A 27440-nucleotide genomic window follows, 5' to 3' on the forward strand; every position below is an offset into this window, starting at 1 on the left:
TTGTCTTTGTTTTCATACCTAACTACAGGCTAATGCGCGCTTTCGCCCGCGCTGTTCTTCACGAACGGGATGTTTTTTTTTCTTTCTAGTAGATTGTTGTGGTCGGTTGTTTTATTTTGCTTTTCTCTATGTTGGTTTGAATTTTCATTATGTTTTGATGGTAACTTTTCGTTTGTGTATCGTGATGGACCGTTGTTAGAGACGGTATTTGCTCTGAGGAGAGAGTGAAGTTGTTCACACTTCACAGCGTGGTTGTGATGTTTTTACATGTTTCGGCCTTAATGTTAGTCGATGGTTGTTGTGTGAGCCCCTCGGAGGCTCGTTTTCTAATCACCTTAGAAGCTCCTATTCAACGCTGAAACCATGCATTTGTTGCTATAACTTCACATGGGTCGCCCATGAAGCTCTCGCTCTCTCAGCTTACAACCTGCTCCACTCGCTCACTTGTGAAAGCTAGCTACCTTTTTTTATTTAAAAAAGTTTGTGAAATCAAAAGATGTTCATAGTTTTTTTAGAAATAACTTAATTTTTATTTTTGTAATTTTAAAACATTATTTTTTTAAATCATACATTTCAAAATATATTCATAATTTTGAATAAAGTTAGGAAATTTTAAAATATACACAATCTTAAAAAATATTCGTGAACTTTAAATTTTCACGAATGATAAAAGGAATCCACTAGAAGAAAAAACATCAGGGCTCTCCCAGATACACTAAATATGGCGACTGGGAGGCCAGATACGAAGGGCGCTCCATAAATTATGACAACTTGAGGCCCTACGACGACTCTGCCAGAGTGTCTTTTTTGACCAAAATTGATACATTAGCTGTTATTATGGCAATCGAACCGATATGACAACTCTGCTAGAGTTGCGGGAGTGAGATCACATGTGTAATGGAGAAACCATAAATGGCGCTCCAGCAAGTCAGAGGGCGGCTAGGGTTGCTCGCCTCCTGCCTACCGCCACGGATCTACCCCGTCTGCCATGGCCTTAGGCCATGGAGCCATGGTGGATTTTGGTCTTTGCCAGTGGGAGGGCTCCTGTTTTGTTTTTTAGTTGTCTTTTTTGTGTCTGTTTAGAATTTGTGTTCTGATCAGGAAGACGAGACGGCGGCGGCTCCCTCAGGATGAAATAAGGTTCTTCTGCCTAGCCCGCGTTGTGGTGGTGCGTCTAGCATAGTTGGTGGTCGTGTGGAGATGTGTCTTCAGCGGATATGTATTTGGTGGATTTGCTCGGATTTAGTTGTAGTTCGTCTACGTTTGTGTGTCTTTAGGTTGGATCCTTTCAATCTATGCTACTCTTTAACGGTGGAGGTTGTTGTTCTGGTGCGTTGATCCTATGGGGCCTTAGCGCGATGACTTCCCACTGTACTACAACAAGTTTTGCCCGGCTCCGGCGAGGGAGGGGCGTTGACGGCGGCTCGCCTTCGGCTCGCTTCAGTGTTTGTAGTCATCGCTAGATGGTTTTCGGATCTAGATATATTTTTTATTATTTTTGTTGTTTGTTGTACAACCATAATTGAAGATGAATAAATTGGAGGTTTCCCTAAAAAAAGGAATAGAAGAGCTTGACCCGCAAAATAAAGAAAGAGAATAGAACAGCTTGCCCCACCCACCAGTGACGAAAATCAATTATGATGCCTTAGGGTTTTTGAATATGGTTTTTAGTAGTTAGACATCAACGGAGTGCTTTCAAGACACCCAACAAGATTAGTTTGACGTTTTCAGCCAGACAAGGTGCAGCACCATATTCTGATTGATTTAAGGGTGCGTCCGATCTCTCCGCAGCGACAGGCGATTAAATGAGAGTGATGCATGATCAGCCTTTTGTTCTTTGAAAGTGAATGTGATCAGGCTTTCTTTGACTCTGGCTGATCAGCCTTTTGTTCTTCGAAAAATGAATGTGGTGCATGAGGATCTGTGAATCCGGTCTCAAATAAGTCTATTTTTAAACCGTCCATAGTCCTTGCATTGACACGGCCGTCCAAATCCAAATGGAATTTCCATAATCACGGGTATTTTCTTTGAGGGACCTAGAGTCAAGGGGTTAGTTCGGTATTCTCTCTGTTTTCATACCTGACCGGAGCCTAATGCGCGCTTCACCGTGCCCTTCTTTACTAATGGCATTTCCCCCCTCTTTAGCAGATTGTTGCGGTCGGTTGTTTTATTTCCTTTTACATGCGTTGGCTTGAGTTTTAGTTATGTTTTGATAATATTTTTTCGTTTGTATATTGTGATTGACCATTGTTAGAGACGGTATTTGCTCTGATGAGAGAGTGAAGTTGCTCGACCGTGGTTGTGATGTTTTTACGTGTTTCGGATTGTTGTGTGAGCCCCTGAGGAGCTCATTTTCTAATCACCTTAGAAGCTTCTATTCCACGCTGAAACCATGTAATTGTTGCTATAACTTCACATGGGTTGGCCCATGAAGCTCTCGCTCTCTCAGCTTACAACCTGCTCCACTCGCTCGCTTATGAAAAGCCAGATACCTTTTTTTATCTGAAAAGTTTGTTAAATCAGAAGATGTTCACAAATATTCAAAGAAATCTTAAATTTTTGAATTTTTGTAAATTTGAAACCATTGTTGTCTTTTAAATCATACATTTCAAAAATATATTCATAATTTTGAATAAAGTTAGGAAATTTTAAAATATACATAAACTTAAAAATATTCGTGAACTTTAAATATATTCGTGAATGTTAAGCGAGATCCACTTGAAAAATAAAACATCAGGGCTTTCCTAGAGACTAAATATGGCGACTGGGGGGGCCAGATATGAAGGACACTTCATAAATTCTGACAACTTGAGGCCCTACACTACTCTGTTAGAGTGTCTTTTTTTACCAGAACTGATACAGTAGCGGTTATCAGTGGCAGAGCTACGTGCAATGCTGAGGGGGTCCACTGCCCCAGCCGTAGCATATTTACTGAAGGAGAAAAAATGAGAGCTTAAATTAAGAAGATTGTTGCCGTTTGATCCCCTCAAAGGTGCTTAATTTTCTTTGCCCCCCCCCCCCCCCTGCTTATTATGGTAGTCGGACCGATATGATGACTATGCTAGAGTTGCGGGAGGAAGATCAACTGGGTAATGGAGAAACCATGAACGAGAATAGAAGAGCTTGCCCCACCCATAAGTAATGGCAATCAATTATGATGCCTTAGAGTTTTTAAATATGTTTTTTAATAGTTAGATAATTATTATTAAACATTGAGGCGTTCCTTATAGTAGTTTCATTTGTGTGCATCACACGACAGCAACGGAGTGCTTTCCATGCATCTAACAAGATTAGTTTGACGCTTTCAGCCAGACAAAGTGCAGTACCATATTGTGTTGAGCCCAAAATAGCACTCAGTGAGCGGAGAGCACCTTCAATCTACTTTTCCCCATGACCACTGGATAGGAGTAGTATATACTAGAAGGGGTTGGACGCACTTTGCTACGCCGTTGTGGTTGTGGGTTTCTTTAAAAAAAATAACTCAGTTCTAAAATGTAAGATGTATTACTTTTTTGAAAAGTCAAATATTTTAAGTTTGATCAAATTTGTAGATAAATATATCAAAATCAGTAATATCAAATCGGTATTTTTTAATTCATCATGAAATGAATTTCCATACTTTTTTGTTTAATATTGTGGATGTCGATATTTTTGCTCTAAACTTGCTCAAAGCTAAAGAAATTTGACTTTGTACAAAACTAGTACCCCTTATAATTTCGAACTGATGGAATGCTTAGTTTGGCGGGTGGGGGAGATGATAGAGCGCGTTTTACTTTCATCTAAAACACTCTTATTTGGTGGGGTTTTCATGGTGTGATTCTGTGTTATCCGCTGACCAACTTATATTTACGTGGCGAAATTTCTATGTCGGTGATCGCATGTACTATTATATTGGTGCTACAATATCACATGGTGATGCTTTTTTTTTTAGATGGTGGGATGGTGCGCGGGATTGATATGTCTTTATAGGCCAGTTGCTGCTGATTGATTTAAAAAATCGTTGGCCCAGTCAAATTGTAAAGCAAATCCAAAATTGAGTACCTCAATTGAATGAAAAGGCTTTAAAATAGGGAACATAGTGAATTAAAATAATTGAATCGGTGAGCTTGAGAAAGTGTTGACCTGGTCAAAATTGGTTGACCCAATTATAAATTTATTACCTTAATTAACTATGAGGCCTTAAAAATTAGGAAGCATAGCGTATATTGTATAAGAATTGAATGAGAAAGCTTTAAGAAATTGTTGACCCGGTCAAAAACGGGTGACCCAAGTCTAATTGGAGACCTCAATTTAATGTGTGCTCTTTAAAATGGGGAGCTTAGTGTTACAGAGAACTCTTCCGATGCAGCGATTCAGCTCTCGAGCATGGACATTAATAAAATAAAAAAACAGCAAAATATTCAAACTTTTTGGCATGCATGTTGCTCGAGTGTATAATGTCAATGTCAAATTTGATGGCGTTTGGACATTTGAATAGCCCTCAGTAAAAAAAATCAGGCATGTGAGAAAGTTTAAAAAACGCATTGTTAAGACCATATTTTGCTTTGTTGCAAGAGCTCCTCAGATGTCTGAACACCATGAAATGTTGCCGGGACGTCGCGCAATTGATTATTTTGGTTGACAAAAAAAGACTTTTTTGAATTTTCTAGTATTTGTTTTTGAATTTACTGTTCACATAGTTAATATTCGATATTCTTCTCTCTCTCTCTCTCTCTCTCATCATCATTTTGCATTTTTTGCTTTCAGTTCAGCAGCATGAATGATTCTAAAAAAAAAAGAGATCACCATGAGTGAAAAACAACCATGGCAAGCAAGCTCCCCCAACTGCCATGCCATTGGAAGATTGTGGCCTGTGTGGGTCCGACGGCTGCTCTCGTAGTCTTGCATCATTTGCAAGTCTTGTCAGTTGTCACCACTCCCACTCTGACTGACCCCCTATAAAATCAGCCACCAACAGTCCAAAACTTTGCTTTCCATCGCCATCTCGCTCTGCACTGCTCGCCCCTTCCACCTCCCCAAACAACACCCTCCCCACCTCACCAAGCGTGCTGCTGCTGCTGGTGCTGCTCCTGCGGTGGTTTGGTTGCTTCCTCCTCCTCCTCCTCCTCCTCCTCCTCGTCATCTTCTCCCTTTGCCTGCCTCGGTTGCTTGCTGAGCTGAGCTGAGAGCACGGGCAGGGCTTGCTTGCTCCCTTGGTCACCCAGAGTGTCACTGTCTGTCTCTGCCTTTCTTTTTTCCTCTGTCCCGCTTGGTCCTCTGGCCTTTTGCTTTCTCAACTTCTTGCCTCTCCTCCCATCTCGTCACCGCCGGTGTGCCGGAATCCAAATCCACCTGATCCTCTCCTCCCGTCTCTGATATTTTCTTCTTCCCGGAGTAATTTCGGTTCTAGGTTGTTTGGGGCTCTAGCTTTCCCCTCTGTTGTGTTCAGGTGGTGCGTTGTGTTCTAGGTTCCTTACCCGCCATTAGCTTCTCAGGGTTGGCTCGGTTGTGCTCGCCTAGGCCTCGTTCTTGCTCGGGATTGGGTCAATTGGGAGTTGCTGCCTATAGGGTTAGGTAGGAGGTGCTTCCATTGTACTAGTTGCTCTGAATTGGGAGAGGTTGGGATGCTTTTGGACGACATGATGATGGAGGGCAGGAAGGGGTTGATGGAGAGGGAGAGGGAGAGGGATCAGTTCCCCGTCGGCATGCGGGTCCTCGCCGTCGATGACGACCCCGTGTGCCTCAAGGTTCTGGAGGTCCTCCTCCGGCGCTGCCAGTATCATGGTCAGTGCCTGCTTGCACTTCATTCTCTTCTTTCTTTTAAATAAGAAACTTCATTGTGTTGTAAGCCATATTACCTGCAGTTTTTTTTTTTGCGGGGTCGTCATATGCATGTGACAACCCTTGCAGCCATATTACCTGCAGCTAGTTAATTCTAGTTTCACTTATCAGTCATCTGATGTTGTTTATGCTGTTCCAAAGAGTTTGCTCTGCTATTTGCATTGTACAGTACTATATAGTGAACTAGTAATTACTACTAGTATAAAACAATCTAAAATGCTTCTGAAACTGCAAGGGCTGTCACATGCAGAGTATAAAACAATCTGCCATGTTCTGAAATGCATATCACAGACATAAATTTTACAGATGTTTTAACACTCTTGCAATATCATAGACATAAATGTAATATATATGTTAGCTTATATGCATCCTCTGCTTTCAAGTTTCAACAACTGTAAACTGATATAAGAGCACCTGCTTGCTGTCTCTTTAACAGTAACAACCACCAACCAGGCTGCTACTGCACTGAGGCTGTTAAGGGAGAACAAGAACATGTTTGATCTGGTGATCAGCGACGTCCACATGTCCGACATGGACGGCTTCAAGCTCCTCGAGCTCGTGGGGCTTGAAATGGACCTCCCCGTCATCAGTAAGTCCACAAGTTCCTCTATAATCATGGCACTTCTTGTTGTTGAGTAATGCTAATGAAGTCCCATGTGTTACGTTAAAATATGGATGGGTGCTAATGAAGTACGTACCATTCAACTCATGCAGTGTTATCGGTGAACGGAGAGACTAAATCTGTGCTCAAGGGGATAACTCATGGTGCCTGTGACTATCTCCTAAAACCGGTTCGCATCGAAGAGCTCCGGAACGTGTGGCAGCACGTTGTGAGGAGAAAATTCAGCAACCGTGAGCCGAACAATCTTGATTTCTGCAAGGAGATCAGTAGGGACTCGTACCACCGGCTCGGCCAGGCGACCTGTGACAGGTCGTCTGACCAGAGCAACAGGGCCAGCAAGAAGAGGAAGGAACTGCACAACGAGGAGGAAGACGAAGGCGAGGACAACGACAACGCCGCGGCCTCGAAGAAGCCGAGGGTGGTGTGGTCAGTGGAGCTGCACCGGAAGTTCGTCGCTGCCGTCAACCAGCTCGGGATCGACAGTAAGAAAAAACACCTCACCAGTCACCACGTTGCCTTTTGCTTTCTGTTAAATGTTCTTGCAGACCCATTTATGCTTGTGTCCTTTCTCTCTTGCTGATTGGTGCAGAGGCTGTACCTAAAAGAGTACTCGAGCTTATGAACGTCGAGAAGCTCACCAGGGAAAATGTCGCGAGTCATCTGCAGGTACGGTGCCATGGCATTTACTTCCATCGTCACCTTTCACTATTCGAGTGTTATCTCTTCCATTCATGATTCATGAGCATGTGATGCACAGAGAGAAAAACTTCCGCAGAACTTTTGGGGAAATTTTTCTGCAAAGTGTCCTTGTTTTCCTGTGTCAAATTAAGAGGGCCAACTTTTGAGCATTTTTTTTTTGAAAATGTGTCCTTATTTACAGACTACAGATTCCTTATCCCCTTATTGTATTTATTAGTATCGACACACCTGTTAGTTGCAGAGCACAGTGGTTTGGAAACAAAACATATGCATGGAACATTCAATTCAGTTATACTGAATCTTTCAGAAAACCTGAAGGAGATATCTAATATGGGTGTGGCTAGGTCTAAGTCGACCGAGATTTAACCAAGTCTTAGTCAAGTGACATAACATGCAAAAGAGAAAAAGAAAAAACAGAAGAAAAAATTTGCACGGATTTCAACGTAAGATCTCACGGATATAGCAAGACTGATCTAATATAAACAGCTGCTTGCTTATGTTATTCCTTCCCCAACCGTGTAGACTAGTAGATTAGATCTGACATAAATTAGTAGTACTAGGAAACAATGCCCGTGCGTTGCAACGGGAGAAATAATCCACCCACATGACCATGTAATTTGTGAACGCATGGCACGATATTCTATAAGCTGAAATAAAAAGATAAAATAAGCAAAGCTAGAGGATTTACATACATCTCTAGTGACAAGATTAATTGTGCAAAGCAAAAAAGGATAGCAATGTATCAACGGACTTAGCTTGATGCCACATCAATTCACATGTTCGAAGTTTGATCCTCAAACGGACCAATCTTGAAAATATTTTGTTGTTGAATAAATATGAACCGAAGGAATCAAACATATAAAATAATTCTAAACAATTAAGAATCTACAATTGACACATAATCGTGGTGCTAATAGCAAAATGGCCATTTTCTTAAACAAATTTTAGAACCAAAGATATTAAATGGGAAACTTCTGGCTTCTGAGATAATGGAACTGGGTCTTCTCATGCAGCTCAAGTACATCCTTACCTTCTCATTTAGAACCTGAAAGCTGAAAAGAAGCAAAAAAGAAAGTCAAATTTGTGGTCACTGAAAACATTAACAATGTAAACCAAAAATACAGTCTTCGCACGACTACCTTATCAGAGAACTTTTATATATTTGAAGGTGTGTCTAGAAGGCAATTAATTAAGTCTTAACTGATGGATTGCGTTTTATCAGAAAAATGGTTTTTTCAATCAGCAAATGATGAAAAAATGCATCCTATGCTCCAAATGGAAGGTAAACGCTGCATTTTGGAGAAAACAACATTCTAAACATGTTAAGAAACATGAATATAAGCAAAATCAGGGAAATTATTAAAGATGATTTTACTATTCTTGGAAGCAAGATAAGTTCGTTCGGATGTTGTCGAATTCATTTATTGTCCAACATTATAGTGTTACTAACATGTCTACACTATTAACTAAAATGCTAACTAAGTGGCAACTATTCTGTACCTTGCAGTTGTGTTTTCTAGAGCTCACTGATGACAAGGGAAACAACACACGTGACAAGAGGAGGGGGCAGGGAGCAGCATAGGAACTTATAGCGAAAGCGGAAGGCATGGCAATTCTGGGCAGCATTCATGGTGCTGTTGGAAAACATGTGAGTGCAAGCATGATATTGAAGGTGCTATGCCACTGCATCTATTTAATAAAATGTGCAAAGCTAATTAACCTTGAAAGATCCACTTGGCTAATTAACCTTGAAAGATCCGCTTGTTGAGTTCATCCTCTACATATCTATACACGAAATTTATTCAGGTAAAAATCCATTTTCTTTAACACCGAAAGAATCATAAAAATTGGTTGACTTAAATGCAATATCACAATAAAATGGATCTGATGAGAAAGAGGAAAGGTGGATCGCTTTGCTTACCCGACGAAGACGGATGATGAACCCTGCGTCGAGGCGTTGACATGGCCTTGTGTAGGCTGGCGATGCGGATCTGTCTTCCCACACCCACGTACAGGCCGGAGCTCTCCCGTCGCGTCGCTGGTGGGGCTTCAGTAGACAACGTCGTCAGCCTGCTCATAAGAATGATTTCTGTCAAGTCATGAACAATTGTCTGAAGTGGATTTCAAAGTTCAGTTTGTACAGAAAAGCCATGCAAGTACCTTGGGGGTAGAATCTTCTATAACGTATACTGAATTGGAGTTCAGCTCTGATATAGCGAAAGGCGGCTGCGACTCGGTGTGCAGATACCTTAAACCTTGGGCGATGCTGATGGCTATTTTCATTGGTTTGAGCAAAGAGAATTGGGCCTCTTCTCCATCTAAAGGAAGAAAACAAATGAGATCAAATTACAATGCACAGAATATGCAAAATATTTCTGTCGTAACGAAATTGAAGAGATAGACTTACGGTGTAGGTGCTCGTACAGGGTCCCATTTGATGCGTACTCAAAGAGTAACATCCTCGAGAATGGGTCACTCTCTCTGCAATAGCCCAGAAACTTTGCTATGTTCTCATGACTCAACCTTGCCAGATCATAACCTACAATGTTCATCCCATTTTATTTATTTATTATTTGAGTTAAAAGGTGTTTCTGAGTCACAATTTTAGACAAACGAACTACATTGTTTTGGTAAAAGAGCTCATGCTCGCTAGTCCAATGACCTTCAAAGGCACATAATGATATGACAAAAACCTCAGGTCCATCCTTCATTGTTCCTTTGTAGACTACAATCTCCGGAGTTGAGCCAATTATGGTGCTAAAATCCTCACGCGCTACTTTAAGTTCCCGGCGACTCAACTTTGGCAAACTTTTCAGCATATCAGAATCTGAGGAAAGCATGAACGCATTAGCAACAATATATGTTAGACAAAATAATCAATTTGTTTGGGCAAAATTTGTATTAGTAAACGTAGGAGTTTGATCCAATTCTAACATAGGTGCAGATATGCCGAAGCTCAACCAATTGTCTAAAGTTTGTTTAGTGAATCAAATGAGCGCCCTACTACATTATAGCAATATACCTTTTTAGAAGGGGGGGGGGGGGTATAGTAATATATCTTAAAATGATTGTACTTGATAATTGGGCATGTCAAAACAGTACAGTGTATAATAAATGGAGAAGGAACTAAATGCATCATATATATGAATCAGAAGGCTGCATTGAGGCATTTTTAAAGCAATCTTGCAGGACATACTAACCACAATCAGTTTCCGTATTATTCTTCAGAGATGCACATAATATAGCATTGGACATCAAATAAATCTGAACAAAGCAAATAAAAAAGTACAACCAAAGCAGGTCGATTGAGAATTGATTAAGCTGTAAATATCATGTGAGAAGTGAAACTGAGAAAATCTCATATACAAATAAACAGCAGTAAATCTGTATTGTAATAAACTAACCATTTGCATTTGTGGTGACTGGTGGGTGATTGACCACAAAAACTGTAACATGACTCCCTTAGGGTAGCAAAGTGTGTCAGTGGATCTGATGGCCTTAGGGAAAAAATGGTCGCAAATGATAGCAAATTTAGTCCGTCTAACACTTCTAAGCTTCATGGATAACAAACTGTTCAAGCAGCAGTCTTGAAATCTGGTGGCATATAACTGCCAATCATAATCCATGAAGAATTTCTAAAATTTAGCTTATTCTGAACATTTTTAGTTACCCAAGAGACATTCAGCAAGTAACAGAGGGCATGCATACTATGTAATCTAGGGACATATTTTATCTAAACATTGCCTGAACTACAATGCAAAATAAGCACAACTTCATCAAAGAACAACGTAGCGAAATAAGAGATGCACATAATATAGCATTGGACATCAAATAAATCTGAACAAGCTGCAAGAAGCGTACCTGCATGAATGTTGTAGCAATCTGGTAGGGACATCACGTACACTACGAATCTGCAGCTCCTCCTCTCCTGCGGTGGTTAGATTTTTTCGATAACTAACAGATGCCTGAACCACGGCGGCCTTGCTTGCCTATGTGCGCACCCGAATCATGTAAACGTGTGCGACAATCCGTCAGGAAGGAACAAACCATCACCGGGCAGCGAATTCCTATCAAAATAGTGAGCGATCTGACAGAGGTATACATAAAGGCTACAATAACCAACATGAAGGCCGAGGTTGGACGTCAGGCCCCTGCTGATTATAACTGAAGCGGTGCAGATCCTCTGGAAGGCAAGCCAAAGGAAGAGCACAAGTTCGCTAGGGAGGAGTGGCTGGGACTGCCGAGACACAACAGATCGTGAGGAGCAGTTACGGTCGTTGGGGCAGGAGCGCCGCCACCATGGCACTGAGATGCCGCTGCAGAGAAGCGACAAGAGGGGATACATGAAAGGTTTCTATGGCCGGCAACACAGAACTGTGGCAGCTGATTTTGCTACAGAGTTAAGAAATCTGAATGACTGCCTACAAGAACATGAGTTGCATCCTCGTATGATTTATTCCATGACCCCAATCCAATTTCTTCACTCCATCCCTACAGACAACAAACATATTGTAATGCATATATTGAGACCTGAGAGCTAAGATCGAAGAAGAATCGAAACAAAACAATTAAAGTTCCTCCAACAAAGAACTGAAGCGAAGCACGACAACAGAGCAGTGCCAAAATCCAAAACGTGAGCAATGGCTTTTCCAAGTAAAATAGCATGTGTGGCATGAGGGAGAGGGTGGGTATTGGAGGAACCTTGCCGGATCCGGTCATGGCGACGAGCCGCTGGGTGCAGTGGCAGGAGTACTGAGTTGGAGATGCCGGTGATGTGGAGTCGAGGCCTGGGCGGCGCAACAGATGACGTCAAGGCGAGAGATGTGAGAGGAGGAATACCAGGGAGGCAGTAGCAACGGCGTCGGATCCTCCTGTCTCCCGCGGTCGTCCGTCGTCGCCCGGCTCCGGCGAGCTCCTGCCTAGGTCGCCGCACCATCCCTCCTTTCTTCCTTCTCCTTCCCCTCACCTCCCTGTCTCCTTTCGCCCGGGAATCCACGATCCGGCCTTCGTCGTCGTCACCGGCGACCCCCGCCTCGCCGCCCGCCTCTGGATATGCCTCCCCAGCCCCTGCCGCTCATGAATCCGGCCCTTGCAATCTCCAGCCGCCGCCTTGGCTCGAGCCACCGCGCCGCCCCCAGCCGCTCGAGCCACCGCGTTGACCCGATCCAGAAGCTGGGCTTGAGCGGCGGCGCGACGGCGGGTCGAGTTCCGGCGGAGTCCGGCGGCGCGCGGCGGCATTGCAGGGCGTGGCGGCGCTGGAGGTGGATGAGATTGGGGTTCATGGATCGTTCGTGTGGCTAGTTTTTTTTCTTTCCAGGGGGACCGCGGGTTGAATTCTCAAAACGGCAGGGTTCTTTTTGTAATAACGAAACGTTTTCTGAGATAGCAGCTTAAAAAGGGACTGCGGGTTGAATACTCAAAAACGGAGGGTTTTTTTTGCAAAAGTGACGACGACGTACGACCAGAAGCACTCCGTGCTTTATTAGTAGGGAAAGATGTACTGCTGTACAAGTTTAATGCAGTAGGAGTATTTCGGTAGTACAGCTGTACAAGTTCATTGTAGTTAAGAAAATTCGTCAGATGTTAATATAAAACAGAGGGAGTAGATCTTATTTTCTAGAACTCTTATGATTATATATCTCATGCATGAAACGTATGCAATTGGGATCTGCGATTGACTATATATGTGCCAATGCAGAAGTACAGGCTATACCTCAGACGGCTAAGTGCTGTGGCATCACAACAAGCCAGCATTGCCGCTGCCTTTGGAGGCAGAGACCCCTTTATGCACATGGGAGCATATGAAGGACTTCATAGTTATCATCAACCCTTTGCCCCTTCTGCTGCTCCTCCATCTTTTAATCCACATGGACTGGTGAGTGGTGCTGGTGCAGCAGCATTTGGGCTTCAGGACCTTGCTTCTCCCAAGGGAATTCACTGTGCTGGCAACAATGGCGAAGTAAGCCACTGCGCTGGCGACACAAATAAGTTTCACATTGTGAGCTTACAAGACAATCAACACGCAGATCTAACGCAAGGCTTGACCGCATCGTCGCTTGGGCAGCCCCGGCTCCAGCAGGAGTGGATCCATCAAGAAACCAGTGATCTGTGCTCTGTCTTTTCCGGGGGTGCTCTGGCCAACACTATGCCTGGCACATTCCAGAGAATTACAGGCAGTTCACTGCCACCAGAAGATCTTTTGGAGTGCACTCCACATGTCAAAGTTGGAGCCCATCCATCAATAGGAATACAAACTGCGAGTTCAGGATTGCTTGAAAGGTCTCAGCAGGGTGCTCTTCCAATTGGTGATGGATTTTCTGTTGACAAGTTACCGTTGCACATCTCGTTCCACGGCGCTGTCGCGACAAAGCTGGATGCTAGCTTTGTCGCTGAAGAACAAGGGATGGACCAAAAGGGGATATTTTCAGAAAGAATGACTGTTGGTGCTTGCCCTTCTGAGAGCCTCATAGCAGCCAGCAGTGGCAGGTGTGGAGCTAGTTCTTCTGGTAGTACAATGCTGCTCCCTCCTCATGATACCGACAGACATTCGAAATACTTGCAGTTTGGAGTTGCAAGCAACTCTAGACATAGAATGAATGGCACGAGACAAGACCAAAGACTGAACAATGGAGATTTTAGCTATGATGGTGCTATTGTGCCTGAACAGACTGATGTGTATGATTTTGGAATTTCAAAGCTGCAGGGTCAGGGTGCGTTAAATAATAGCAGCTGCAACTTTGACGGCCTACTCAATTCCATAATAAAAGTGGTAAGAACCTCAATTATGCTTTAACTTTTATGGCCTTTTTCCGCTCAAAATTTCACTATTTCTGTTAGTCCATATTTCCTTTCAAATCATTTGTACTGAACTAATTAAGCCCAGTAGCCTAGTACGTACAATCCTAGAATCTCAATGGTGATTTTTCTGAACCCATTTTCTGATTTCAACACAGGAGAACCCGCATGTCATGACGATGCTCCCCCTCTAGCTAGCTACCTCTTTCCCAGTCAGTTGCTTCATATGGCAACCTCCGCAGACATCCGACCTGCAAAGAGAGCCTGGCCTACGGGGGATGCCTCAGGAGGATAGATGATCGCCTTCGGAGCCAACCTGCGACCAGACCATATATCTGAACGGAGCCGTCGTGCCTAGGGTGAAAGCCCGCGGAAGGAAGGAGTACCTCCACGATCACCACCGGCGAAAGAGACGATCACCACTGGAAGGATGGCGCCCACCCACGTCGCGGGCGTCAACCGCTGTCGACCTCTGAAACTGAAAGCGCCGTCGAGAAGATCTGCGAGGTGTGGGTGCTGGTGAGCGGCGCCCGGGATGAGCTCCAGAGGCAGGAGGAGACTGTCCTGTACAAGCGTCCACTTTTTTTTTTTGAGATAAGTACAAACGTCCACGTGAGCATATGTGACTGTCTAAGGCTGGTTTAAGAAGTCTTGTACATTTGTTGTATGTTTTTTTAGGATCAAACACTCCATTTTATTCAAACACCACAAGTCGTTCAATACATAAGAAATCAGGAGGATTGATCAGCCACACATGGCGGCCAGGATGGTTCGCGTGACACGCAACCTGAGCGGCGAACAGAAAGGCGATCAGAGAGGCGGCGCGGCGGGCGACGACGGCCTCCACGGGGATGAGAGCTCGCGCGACGGCGAGCCCCTAGAGGCTGATGATCGGAGCGAGGAGAGCTGTACATCTCGAATCTCTTGGCAGCGGGATTGCTATGCTACCAGAGGGGATCTCTCCTTATCCAAGGTGAGATTCAGAGGATTCTGTTGCTAGATGAAGATGATAGGATTGTTGACAGTCGGAGATTGCGTGCTCGGGAGGAAATTTCATGGAGTCCGGTAGTTTGGATGCCGTGTCACGTTGCTCGGGTTGGAGACGCGGTGGAGTTGGAAATTGGTAGCGGCGGCGTGGATTTCGAGGTGAGCGACCACCATGAATGCGTCGGGGGGGGGGGCACCTCCGAAGGCGAGTCGACACACCCGAAGCCAGAATTCCCCAACCACCACACCCCACCGCATCCACATCCAACGCGTGAGAGGAGCGATTCCGGCGAAGATGGCAGACTGGAGGATGAAGATGGAGCTCGCGAGCGGAGACGACGCGAAGCTGGAGAGGGCGCGAGAGGTCGTCTCCTGGTTCTCGACCAGGAAGGAGATGCGGAGGGCGGCAAAATCCGTCTTCAGTAACCTGTCGGTGGAGGAGGACGAGCGGCTCACTCCCAACGGAATGACTATCCTGTATGGTGCGCCGGTGAGCTCCATGGCCGCCCTGGTCTGGGCCATGGAGGAAACAGAGGGAGACAACCAAGCGCAGAAGCAGAAGTGGTGGCCGTTCCGCTCACGTCGCCGCTTCCCGACCGGACCAGAGGAGTTCGTGGTGGGAGCTGTGATGGCCATCCCCACCCCAGGGACCTGCTGGGTACCGATCCAGATCAAAGACACCGAGGAGGAGTCGGATGTGGCGCAGGGAGATCTGGGAGCAAGCTCGACTCAGAGGGCGATGGAAAAGCAGCGGAGGGAGAAGAAGATGAAGGGAAAGATCTACACCCTGCGCAGGTCCCCACGTTTCCTCCGTGGGTCGCCGTGTCTTGAGGAGGCGGCCAGGTTTGCGGCGAAGCCCTAGGCTTCTCCCCTGCTGGCGGCCACTTCTGGCTGCTGGCCGGGGAGGAGTCTGGTGAGGAGGAAGGCGACTCACCAGATCCAAGAGGTAAACTTACCATATCTCAGAAATATTTTCTAAATTCATGCCAAAGAGAAATGGCTACTAGTCATAGCAAAATGGCTACTAGTCATAGCAAAGGCAATAGGAAGAAAAAGCTAGATGATGATGGGAAATGTGTGGATAAACAAAAACTTAAAAAAAGAGTATCAGATGAAATGAGGAAAAAAGTGATTGGAAAATTTGATAATATTACTAAAAGTAATGGAGATATTATGGATGGTAAAATGGTCATACAGAAAACGAAAGGGAAAAATGAGATACCAGACTTTTGGTCTGAGATGGGGTTAGATGTCGATATCTTGGTTGTTTCTAACTATGAAATCAATACTGTCATTGACAGTGAAGCCACAAAAAAATAACTTGTAAAAAAGAGCCTCATGACACTCTGGAAAATTGGGCCGTGGATTTGAGCCCGTTTAGAGATCATTCAGGCCCAGGTGAGGAGAAAACGGGAAATGACAATGCGCTTTCTAGTTCCTTCTCCCATTTAACCTTCAGTCTTGAACCCTATATAAAGGGCAGAGAGGAAGGGGAGCCGAAACTAGGGTTTACTAGTGCGCCACTGGGGGGAGATAGAGACATGGATAGGTTTGGAGGAAGATTTGGAGGAGGAGGTGGAAGATTCAACAGAGGGGAGAGAGATGGTTGGCAGCACATGAGAAAAGAAGAGGGGGAGAACTACCACAGAAATCAGACACATTGGGAGGAGAGAAGAGAGCTTGCTCGAGGAAGAGAGAACTGGAGAAATCAAGACAGATGGTAAACAAGGCAAGATCCAATCCCTAGAGGAGGAACTGAGGAGGGAGATCAAGCAATCAACAAGAACAAAGGGAAGGAGGGGGAGACAATAGCTGGTCAAGAGGATCTCACTGGCTTACAAAGAAAAGGGGGTCAGGATTTGATGCAACAACAACATGTGTTGTTCAATGCTCTTCTAGCGCAGATCTCACAAGGTAACCTCCTTCCTGGCAATAAGGCTAACATAAGAGATGGGACTAGTGCTGGCCAGACTCAGGGAGGTGCTGAACTCAGAGTTAGTGATGGAAGCAAGACAACTTCAGAGCCCAGAAATCAAGTGAAGCAGGGGAGAGAGAATCTGATGACAAATAGTGGAGGAGGAACACAGGGGCAGAGAGGTTTCAATGCCAATGACAGAGAGCAATATAACATCAGGAATACTCAGGAGGGTGGAAGACCAGGAAGTGGAGGAATGAATAGTGTGTTCTGTAATAAGTGCAAAGATATAAGCCACATGATAAAAGACTGCACTCTTGGACACTATGTGGTTTGTGGAAAAAAGAATCACATTACCGATGATTGTAACTGGTTGAAGCAGATAAAACATGTTCCCAAGTTTGTGGGATATGCAGCTAGGGGGCATGGAGTGCTGCTGGTCCAGAGTGCCAAAGAAGCTCTGGAAGTGGAAAATCCAAACCCAATGGCAATAGTTACAGTGATGTCTGGAGAGATTAATGAAACATAGTTGATGGACAAAATGCATTATATGTTCAACTGGAACTGGCAATGGAGATGCAAAAAACATGGAGAAAATGCCTTTTTAGTCAGATTTCCAAACAAAGGGAGATTAATGGAATTGAACAAGTGCAAAGACTTCACATTACTAGGATCAGAGGCTGTTATCAATGTGAGGGGGTGGAGCTTTGACTCACATGCTATTGGTAAACTTCATACAGTTTGGGTTCAGTTTGGGAAAGTTCCTGAGTGTTTCAGACATTTTTTTGGGATGTGTGAGGTGGCTGCAACTCTTGGACCAGTGCTAGAAATTGATATGAACACAATCACTAAGGATAAGTTCAGAGCTAAGGTGGGGATCGGGGACTATGAGAAAATACCATCATACACAGAGATCACTGACAAAGAGATGATGATCTACATGATTATACCAGATCTAGAGAGTGTGGTGGAAATGGAATGGTATGGAGAGCATAAGAGACAGGTGATTGAGGGAACAGATGCAGACACTAGTGAAGGGGAAATGAGGAAAAGACACAAAGGAGATGGTGATGATGCTATAGGAACTAAAGAGATGATTTCACTGGGAAGCTTAGGATTGGCCCAGTTTGAGGAGCTGAAGAAGAAGAATGAGGAGATTATAATGAGGCAAAAAGAACAAAACCTGGAGATAGAGGCTAGGAAAAAAGTGGAGTCAAATTTGAATAATCATGAAAAAAGTGATAGATCTGGAAGAGGACAAGTTAAGACAAAAAGCTCTCAGGTTGAAAGAGGAGAAAAGAATCATGGAGCTAGAGCAAGATAAGAAAAATCTATTGGAGCTTATCAACAAACAGTAAGGGGTGATTGATAGATGCGTTGAGAAAATTGAGATGTGGGAAACTAGTGAAAAAGATCTGGAAGATATGACCGAGGAGGAACTGAAGAATCTAAATAGTGATAGAAAGGATGATGAACTCAACAACTACAATGAGGCTATGGATTATAATGCTAGTCAGGAGTCAATGTCCTTTGGAACAAAAGTGGGAGTAAAAACAGGGAATAATGACGCAGAAGCTAGTGACACTATGCTGGAAGAGCAGATAAGAAGATGTGTTGGCAGACAAGCAAGATGCTAAGATTGAGGAACTAGCCAAAGAAAGAGCTGTTGCCAAGGATAATTATGGTAAGAATCTTGATCTAAATTGCAATGATGCTTCTTTACTGTTCATGGCAAATAAAATTGGAATTGATTTAGGATGTTCAATCAATATGATTGAAACCAACCTAGATATTATAGCCAAAATGTAACAATGTAGAAAGAATTCTAGTTACAACACTGATACGTCTCCGTCGTATCTATAATTTTTGATTGTTCCATGCAAATATTATTCAACTTTCATATACTTTTGGCAACTTTTTATACTATTTTTGGGACTAACATATTGATCCAGTGCCCAGTGCCAGTTCCTGTTTGTTGCATGTTTTATGTTTCTCAAAAACCCCATATTAAACGGAGTCCAAACGGGATAAAAACGGATGGAGAATATTTTTGGAATATTTGTGATTTTTGGGAAGAAGAATCAATGCGAGACGGTGCCCGAGGGGGCCACGAGGTAGGGGGGTGCGCCCCAGACCCTCGTGGGCACCCCGTAAGGCGGTTGACGCTCTTCTTTTGCCGCAAGAAAGCTAATTTTCGGAGAACAATCTGGGCGAAAGTGTCAACCCAATCGGAGTTACAGATCTCCGGATATAAAAAAACGGTGAAAGGACAGAATCTGGGAACGCAGAAACAGAGAGAGACAGAGAGACATATCCAATCTCGGAGGGGCTCTCTCATCTAGGGAGAAGGTCAAGGAAGAAGAAGAAGAAGAAGGGGGACTCTCTCCCCCTTGCTTCCGGTGGCGCCGGAACGCTACCAAGGGCCATCATCATCACCGCGATCTACACCAACAACTTCACCGCCCTCATCACCAACTCTCCCCCCCCCCTCTATGCAGCGGTGTAACCCCTCTTTTACCCGCTGTAATCTCTACTTAAACATGGTGTTCAACGCTATATATTATTTCCCAATGATGTATGGCTATCCTATGATGTTTGAGTAGATCCGTTTTGTCCTATGAGTTAATTGATGATCGTGAGTGGTTTGAATTGCATGTTTTATTATTGGTGTTGTCCTATTGTGCCCTCCGTGTCGTGCAAGTGTGAGGGATTCCTGCTGTAGGGTTTGCAATATGTTCATGATTTGCTTATGGTGGGTGCCGTGAGTGACAGAAGCACATACCCGAGTAAGTAGGTTGTTTGTGTATGGGATAAAGGGGACTTGATACTTTAATGCTATGGTTGGGTTTTACCTTAATGATCTTTAGTAGTTGCGGATGCTTGCTAGAGTTCCAATCATAAGTGCATATGATCCAAGAAGAGAAAGTATGTTAGCTTATGCCTCTCCCTCAAATAAAATTGCAATAGTGATTACCGGTCTAGTTATCGATTGCCTAGGGACAAATAACTTTCTCGTGACAAAAAGCTCTCTACTAAAACTAACTTTATTGTGTATTTATCTAAACAGCCCCTAGTTTATATTTATGTGCTCTTTATTATCTTGCAAACCTGTCCAACAACACCTACATAGTACTTCTAGTTTCATACTTGTTCTAGGTAAAGCGAACACTAAGCGTGCGTAGAGTCGTATCAGTGGCAGATAGGACTTGAGAGAATACTACCTTTAGCTCCTCGTTGGGTTCGACACTCTTACTTATCGAAAGAGGCTACAATTATCCCCTACACTTGTGGGTTATCAAACACATTTGTCAAAAGAAAAAGGAGAGGAACAACAAGATGGAAATAATCTCATAGATATTGGGGATTTTGATATTAAGGAACTATGTTCTGATGAAGATCATTCTTATGCTGAGCTTGAGATGGATCATTTTACACATCTTAAAATTTTCTTTGTTAAGACAAAAAAGACTAGCTCGAACTCACCAGGATTCTCCTATGGGAAGACAACTAGTATGAGTGGAGGAAAAAAGAAAACACATAAAAAGTAAAAAATAATTAAAAAATGAGAGGGATGTTCTGGAATGTGAGAGGTATTGGACATGGTAGTAAGAAAAATTTTATTAGAGAGAAGATTAACAATAGAAAAACTAGATTTTATTGGCATCCAGGAAACTATTAAAAAGGATTTCTCCAAAATAGAACTACACAATTTGTGTGGGGGGAGAAACTTTGAATGGAAATGGTCCCAAGCAAGGGGGAGATCTAGGGGGGTTCTTGTGAGGATTAATCGTGACAATTTTGATTAATGTGGAAATTGGGATATATTTTATAAGAATCCTGATATTTGATAAAAAAAGTAAAATTTGATTGGAACCTCATAGTGGTATATGGGGATGGTCAAGTTAGTGGCAAAAATGCTTATTTGGCTGAATTGTCCAGAGTTTATTAGAATAACTCCTCCTTACGAATGATGATAGGGGGTGATTTCAATATTATCAGAAAAAGTGATGAGAAAAACAAACCCACTGGCAATGACCATTGGAGTTTTGTTTTCAATGCTATTATTGAACAAGCTGGGTTGAGGGAGCTTCCATTGGGAGGAAGAAAATATACTTGGGCTAATAATCAATGTGATCCTACCTATGAAAAAATAGATAGAGTTCTTATATGTCCTGATTGGGAAGAACATTATCCTTTAACTATTGTGCAAGCTTTGGAAAGGGAATTGTCTAACCATACACCACTAATAGTGGATTCTGGGGAAAAGATAAATGCTAATCCAATATTCAGATTTGAGAACTCCTGGATGCTGAAAGAAGGCTCTAAGGATTGTGTATAAAGTGTGGAATGTCCAAGTAACAGGAAATAATATAGAGAGATGGCAAATGAAACTAAGGACTTTTAGAGAAGAAGTGAGGGGATGGATACTGAATTCAGATGCATTATGCAGAAAGTTGAAAAAAGACATCTATTGCAAATTAGATGAGATAGATAAAAGAGTAGAAATACAAGGGCTATCTGCTGGTGATAGGACTGATCAAAAAGAATTGAGAGCCCAATTGGGGAGATTAGTGAAACAGGAGGAGATGAAATGGCTACAAAGATATAAAGACAGGAGGAGATGAAATGGCTACAAAGATATAAAGACAGAGAAATTAAAGATGGAGATAATAATACCAAATACTATCATGCCAAAGTAAATGGTAGAAGGAGAAAAAAAATAAAATATTTTCCCTAAGTCAAGATGAGGGATAGATAGAGGGGGATGAGGAACTGATCAAATATATTACTAAATTTTATAAAGATCTGTTTGGCCAACCTAAAATCTCTACTGTCAATCTAAACATTCAAGATGCACTGGCATCACAGAAGAGCAAGCTAGAGCCTTGGTTGAGCCTTTTAGCATGCAAGAACTACATGAAGTAGTGTTTAGCATGGAGAAAAATAAAAGCTCAGGGCCAGATGGCTTACCCATTGAGTTTTACCAAAACTTCTAGGAACTAATTAAATGGGAGCTTAAAGGATTGCTAGATGATTTTCACTCTAGAAACTTAGATATCTCTAGGTTGAACTATGGGATTATTACTTTAGTCCTTAAAGTTAAAGATGCCAGATAAATATAGAAGTTCAGACCTGTATGCCTACTAAATGTGAGCTTTAAAATAATAACTGAAGTCCTAATGAATAGGCTTAGTAAGGTCACCAGACCAATAATTTCTCCAAATCAGACAACATATATAAAAGGGAGGTACATTATGGAAGGTGTGGTGGTGTTACATGAAGCTTTAAACACAATACATAAAAAGAAATAGAGTGCCTTACTCTTCAAGGTTGATTTTGAAAAAGCATATGACAAAATCAAGTGGTCATTTGTATATAAAATGATGAAACTCAAAAACTTTCCTGATCAATGGTGTGACTTGGTGATGCACACCATGGTGGGGGGACATGTTGGAGTCAAAGCAAATGATGTTACTGGACCATACTTCAAAACTTTTAAAGGACTAAGACAAGGAGATTCCTTGTCACCCCTGCTTTTTGATATTGCTACAGATGCTTTAGCCATAATATTAGACAAAGCTATGAAGGAGGGATTTGTGAAAGGGGTGCTCGTCTGAATAATTGTGAAGTAAACATGCTGCAATATGCAGATGATACAATTTTCCCACTAAGAGATGATGAGGAAAGTGCAAAAAACTTAAAATTCATTTTAACAGCCTTTGAACAGATGTCTGGACTAACCATTAACTTTCATAAGAGTGAAATCTTCTTATTTGGGGAGGCAGTCAACAAGACTGAGATATACCAGGAGATCTTTACATGTGAGGTGGGAAAAATACCAATTAAGTACCTAGGACTGCCAGTGGCTGATGTTAGGTTCGGTAATAAATTTTGGAAGGGCGTCACAAAAAATTTGAGAAAAGGTGTGCATGTTGGCAGGGTAGGCTGCTAATATGGCTGGGAGAGTAACTTTAGTACAGGCTTGCCTAACCAACATACCACTTTTCATGATGTCTTTTTATCCTCTACCGGTTGGGATAAGGAAAAAAGCTGATTTCTTCAGAGCCAGATTGATGTGGCAAGAAGATGAAAATAAAAAGAAATTTCATTTGGTTAATTGGAAAACATGTTGTCTGCCAAAAGAACAGGGAGGTTTAGGAATTATCAATTTAGAGATCATGAATAAAGCCTTGTTAGCTAAATGGTTATGGAAATTGGAAACTGAATCAGGGACATGGGTGAATATTTTGGAAAATAAATACATCCAGAACAAGTGTTTGTCTGGACTGGAAAACAAACCTGGGGATTCTCAGTTTTGGAGCAGCCTGATGGAGGTCAAAAAGATATACTTCCAACATTTGAAGAAAATAATTGGGGATGGATATGAAACTAGATTCTGGGAAGATTGGTGGGTAGGATCCAGACCTCTAAAAGATCTGTATCCTAGACTATATAATATCAGCTTTGATCACAACATTTCGGTTGCAGAAGCTGTGAATAGAGGATGGCAAGGGTTTAGCTTTAGAAGAGCTTTGACTAGAGATACAACAGAACTCTGGAATAGTTTGAAACAAAGATGTGAGGAAGTTAGAATGCATGGGGGAAAAGATCAACCCTTGTGGATGCTTACTAAAAATAGAAAGTTTTCAGTTAAATCTCTGTATTCCTTTCTGATCAATGAAGGGGTTGGATTCCCACATAAGTTCTTGTGGAAAATTAAAATCCCATCAAAAATTAAAATGTTCTTCTGGCTGATGACCAGAAGAAGCATTTTGACCAAAGATAATTTGCTCAGAAAAGGATGGAGAGGGGCAAAGGAATATGTGTATTGTGGGAAAGATGAAAACATAGATCATTTATTCTTTGAGTGTTCTGCAGCCAGGTTGGTCTAGAGCCTGGTTAAATGTGCCTTAGATCTTAGAACTACCCCATTAAATACCAATGATTATTTGGGGGGATGGCTAAAAACTTTTAAGAAACCAGAGAGAAAATTAGTCTTGGTAGGAAGTGCTACTACTTTCTAGGCTCTCTGGAAATGCAGAAATGATATTATCTTCAGATCAAGAAAAAATTATGATCCAATGATATTCATTCGACTCATGTGCAATTGGATTGTTGATTGGTCGATTTTGTACCAAAAAATCCGGAGGAAAAAATACTACAGCTGGGAGCAAAACTAATCGAGCGGGTGGCAAGTGAGGTATACAAGGCAATGCAGGGGTTGAGACTAGAGATTCAGCGGCTGGAAGGCTGAGACCAGCGAAGAAGAAAAAAGTCCTTTCCTATCTGTTTTTCGTCCTGTAATCTTGAACTCGTGGGAGAATAACTCTATGGTAGAAGATGGATGTAAGCGATGCATCTCTTTTGTAATCCCTTGCGGCAGGAAGTAGATGGTAGCTTCTTCTGCGTAGTTCTTATTGGTGCAATGGTAGAAACTTGAGGATACTAGACGGAACCCCTTTTGAGTGTGTGTGCTCGCTTTTGGTTTCGTTAATCAAATTGGAGGAAACATCTTTCGTTCAAAAAAAAACACATGGCGGCCATAATCTAAAGTAGTTGAGGCTCTAGCTAGGTCATAAAGCCTCCCAGTTCAAATCTCTTTTCTCATGTTCGAAGCAAACCAAGTCAAAATCTTCCATTTTCTTCCTAATATCCTGAATAATAGCAATGCTTGTACCATAGTACGGGCCTTTCAGATGAAAAATGGTAGTAGCACAATCAGTTCCCACCAAAATTGGCTGCAAGTATAAATCAGAAGCTAAAGCGAGCCCCTCGCTGATGGCCATTGCTTCCAAGACCCCTAGGTCATCTTGTCCTAGTACTACAACCGCTGAAGAGTGAATTTCAGAAAACATCGACATTAAAGGCTAGGGTTGCAGGAATCACAATTCTACAATTTTGTGCCAAAATCCACTAATTTCAAGGCTATTCTTTTTTTTTTGCAAAAGACACTAATCGGCGGCTTAGGCCATTTTAAGCATGATTATGATAGGTGGGTCCCGCTGGATAGGGTGATGTGACAAATAAAAAAGCAAATCACATCCGATAAAATATTTCTTTTACAGAAAGACCCCTAAAAAACACAATCGGGTCCTCGTGACCTTCATCTCCAATGGTTTACCGTGAACCTTTTGCCGGCGCCAGTGCCCGGCCGCGGCGGTGGAGCCTGATGTGGGGCAGAACATCAAGCAGTGCCGAAGCTCTGTCGTGCGACTCCCTGCCCACCCGCCATATGCAGCAGTGGCAACTGGAGTGCACAGCAGCAGCGACGCCAGATGTGAGTAGCAGCGGCGACGGCGAGCGCGAGCAGCAGCAGCCGCACGGGTATCTCGTGGGCGCGAGTGATAATCCCCAAGTGCAAGGAATCATCATAGCAATTTCCAAAGGTGGAAGTGATAAGTATGGAGTGTCGAACCCAAAAGGAGCTAAAGGTAAGATCAATATTCTCTCAAGTCCTATCTGCCACTAATACGACTCTACGTACACCGAACGTTTGCTTCCATCTAGTAACGAGAAATAAAACTACGTTGTAGGTATGAAGAGGATAGCTTTGCATGATATCAGAGAACTAGAATATGAAAATAGATGTTCTTAACATAAAGTTAGAATATATTACTATATATTATAAACAACGAGTGTGGAATAATGATGGGTCGGTGTGCGGAATTGTCCTAGGCAATTGTTAACAAGATCGGTAATCATTATTGCAATTTTATATGAGGGAGAGGCATAAGCTAAAGATCATTAAGGTAAAACCCAACCATAGCATTAAAGTATCAAGTCCCCTTTATCCCATACGCAACAATCCCCTTACTTGAGTTTAAGCTTATGTCACTCTAGCAACCCACTATAAGCGAATCATGAACATGTTGCTATACCCTACAGCGGGAATCCTTCACGTGTGCGCGGCACGGAAGGCACCATAGGACAGCACCAAAAATAAAACATACAACTCAAACCAATCTAGATCATCAATCAACCCAAAGGACAAAAGAAATCTACTCAAAACATCATAGGATGGCAACACATCATTGGATTGTAATATGTGGCATAAAGCACCATGTTCAAGTAGGGGATTATAGTGGGGTGCGGGAGAGTGGACCACTTAAAAGAGATGAGGAAGGTGATGAAGATGGTGATGTTGATGAAGATGATCACCGCGGCGATGGTTCCCCCGGCAGCACTCCGGTGCCACCGGGAGAGAGTCTCCCCCTTGTGCTTCCTCCTCCATGGCCTCCCCCTAGATGGGGAGAGGTTCTCCCTCTGTTCCTTGGCCTCCATGGTGATGATGGCCCCTTCCGTCTTCCTCCTCCATGGCCTCCGGTGATGATGGCTCCCTCCGGCAGGGTGTCGGAGAGGGCCTAGATTGATTTTTTTATGGCTACGGAGGCTTGCGGCGGCAAAACTTCGGATCTAGGATTCTTTTCGTTTTTTTGGTACTTATAGGATTTTTTGGCGTCGGTCTCACGTCAAGGGGTCCACGAAGCAACGACAAGCCGCCTAGGCGCGCCTTTGGGGGTGGGTGGGCGCGGCCCCTGGCTTGTGACTTCCTCGTGAAGCTTCTGGTCCACCTCTTGTGCTTCGGGTGTCTCTTTTGGTCCATAAAAATCACCGTAAATTTTCAGTCCATTCTTAGAACTTTTATTTCTGAACAAAAAACGACGCCACTGTAGTTCTGCTAAAAACATCGTCAGTCCGGGTTAGTTCCAATCAAATCATACTGAAAACACATAAAATTGTTGTAAACATGGCATGAATACTTCATAAATTATAGATACGTTGGAGAAGTATCAGCATCCCCAAGCTTAATTTCTGCTCCTCCTCGAGTAGGTAAATGATAAAAGAAATAATTTATGAAGTGTGAATGCTAGCAAGTGCACAAGTTTGACCAATGATAATCCTAATAACCTTTTCTAGCATCATTATATATCATAAACAGTAGCTAATCTCATAAAACTTGATCAAGTAACAAGCTATTCACATGTTAAAGTATAGACCATAAAGTTTCTTGAAAACTAACAAACCATGTTCTTAGTCATGAAACAATTGCAATTCATCTTATTTTTAGGAAGGGTCTATGTAAGAGCTTTGATTTAGCAAATTCCACATACTCAACTATAATATAGTCTTCCATGATTGCTAACACTCAAAGCATATTTATAGAATAAATAGCACCCGTCGAACACAGAGAAAGATAGGGTCTTAATGTTTCGCCTCCCAACTTACTTATCATATAGATAATTGTCAACAATAATAATTCATGATCAAATATATTTGAATGACCATATGCGTTTTGGATCTTTCCCCACCACATGATGCTTGCCAACTAAAGAGTAATTGAGGTTGAACTAAGAAGGAATACTATTGACTCTTGCATAAAAGTAAATACATGAAAGTAAAAGATAGGCCCTTCGTAGAGGGAAGCAGATGTTCTCATGCGCTTTTTTAATTTTAGATGTGCAAACCCTTAATGCAAAGGAACATCACGTTGTATTGCCCTTTGTGATAGCAACCTTTATTATGCAGTCTGTCGCTTTTATTTCTTTACCATCACAAGTTCGTACAACACTTACTTTCCCTTACAATAAAAGACCATACATA

The 27440-nt window shown here is 42.7% G+C and overlaps 2 protein-coding genes across 5 annotated transcripts; one reads left to right on the forward strand and one right to left on the reverse strand.

Annotated features, from left to right (window-relative positions):
• Positions 1-4973: 4973 nt before the first annotated feature.
• Positions 4974-14594, forward strand: LOC123157033 (two-component response regulator ORR22). The gene is made up of 6 exons (XM_044575256.1): positions 4974-5763; positions 6257-6409; positions 6535-6924; positions 7032-7108; positions 12840-13910; positions 14095-14594. Exons 1-6 carry the CDS (start codon positions 5604-5606, stop codon positions 14128-14130), a joined length of 1887 nt encoding a protein of 628 aa, XP_044431191.1. The 5' UTR covers positions 4974-5603; the 3' UTR covers positions 14131-14594.
• LOC123157034 (probable LRR receptor-like serine/threonine-protein kinase At1g63430) lies at positions 7893-12417 on the reverse strand. 4 transcript variants are annotated; one of them, XM_044575260.1, is made up of 8 exons: positions 11843-12417; positions 11567-11632; positions 11003-11457; positions 9804-9968; positions 9549-9680; positions 9302-9459; positions 9063-9211; positions 7895-8193 (listed from the first exon to the last, which is right to left on the reverse strand). In XM_044575260.1, exons 3-7 carry the CDS (start codon positions 11034-11036, stop codon positions 9191-9193), a joined length of 510 nt encoding a protein of 169 aa, XP_044431195.1. In that variant the 5' UTR covers positions 11037-11457; positions 11567-11632; positions 11843-12417; the 3' UTR covers positions 7895-8193; positions 9063-9190. The 4 variants fall into 4 exon arrangements, with proteins under 4 accessions (XP_044431193.1, XP_044431195.1, XP_044431194.1 ...); XM_044575258.1 differs by adding an exon at positions 8862-8926 and having other exon boundaries at positions 7893-8193; positions 11003-12417; XM_044575259.1 differs by having other exon boundaries at positions 11003-11632.
• Positions 14595-27440: the final 12846 nt, after the last annotated feature.

The sequence above is a fragment of the Triticum aestivum genome, chromosome 7B, assembly GCF_018294505.1.
Source record: "Triticum aestivum cultivar Chinese Spring chromosome 7B, IWGSC CS RefSeq v2.1, whole genome shotgun sequence".
Taxonomy (NCBI): Eukaryota; Viridiplantae; Streptophyta; class Magnoliopsida; order Poales; family Poaceae; genus Triticum; species Triticum aestivum.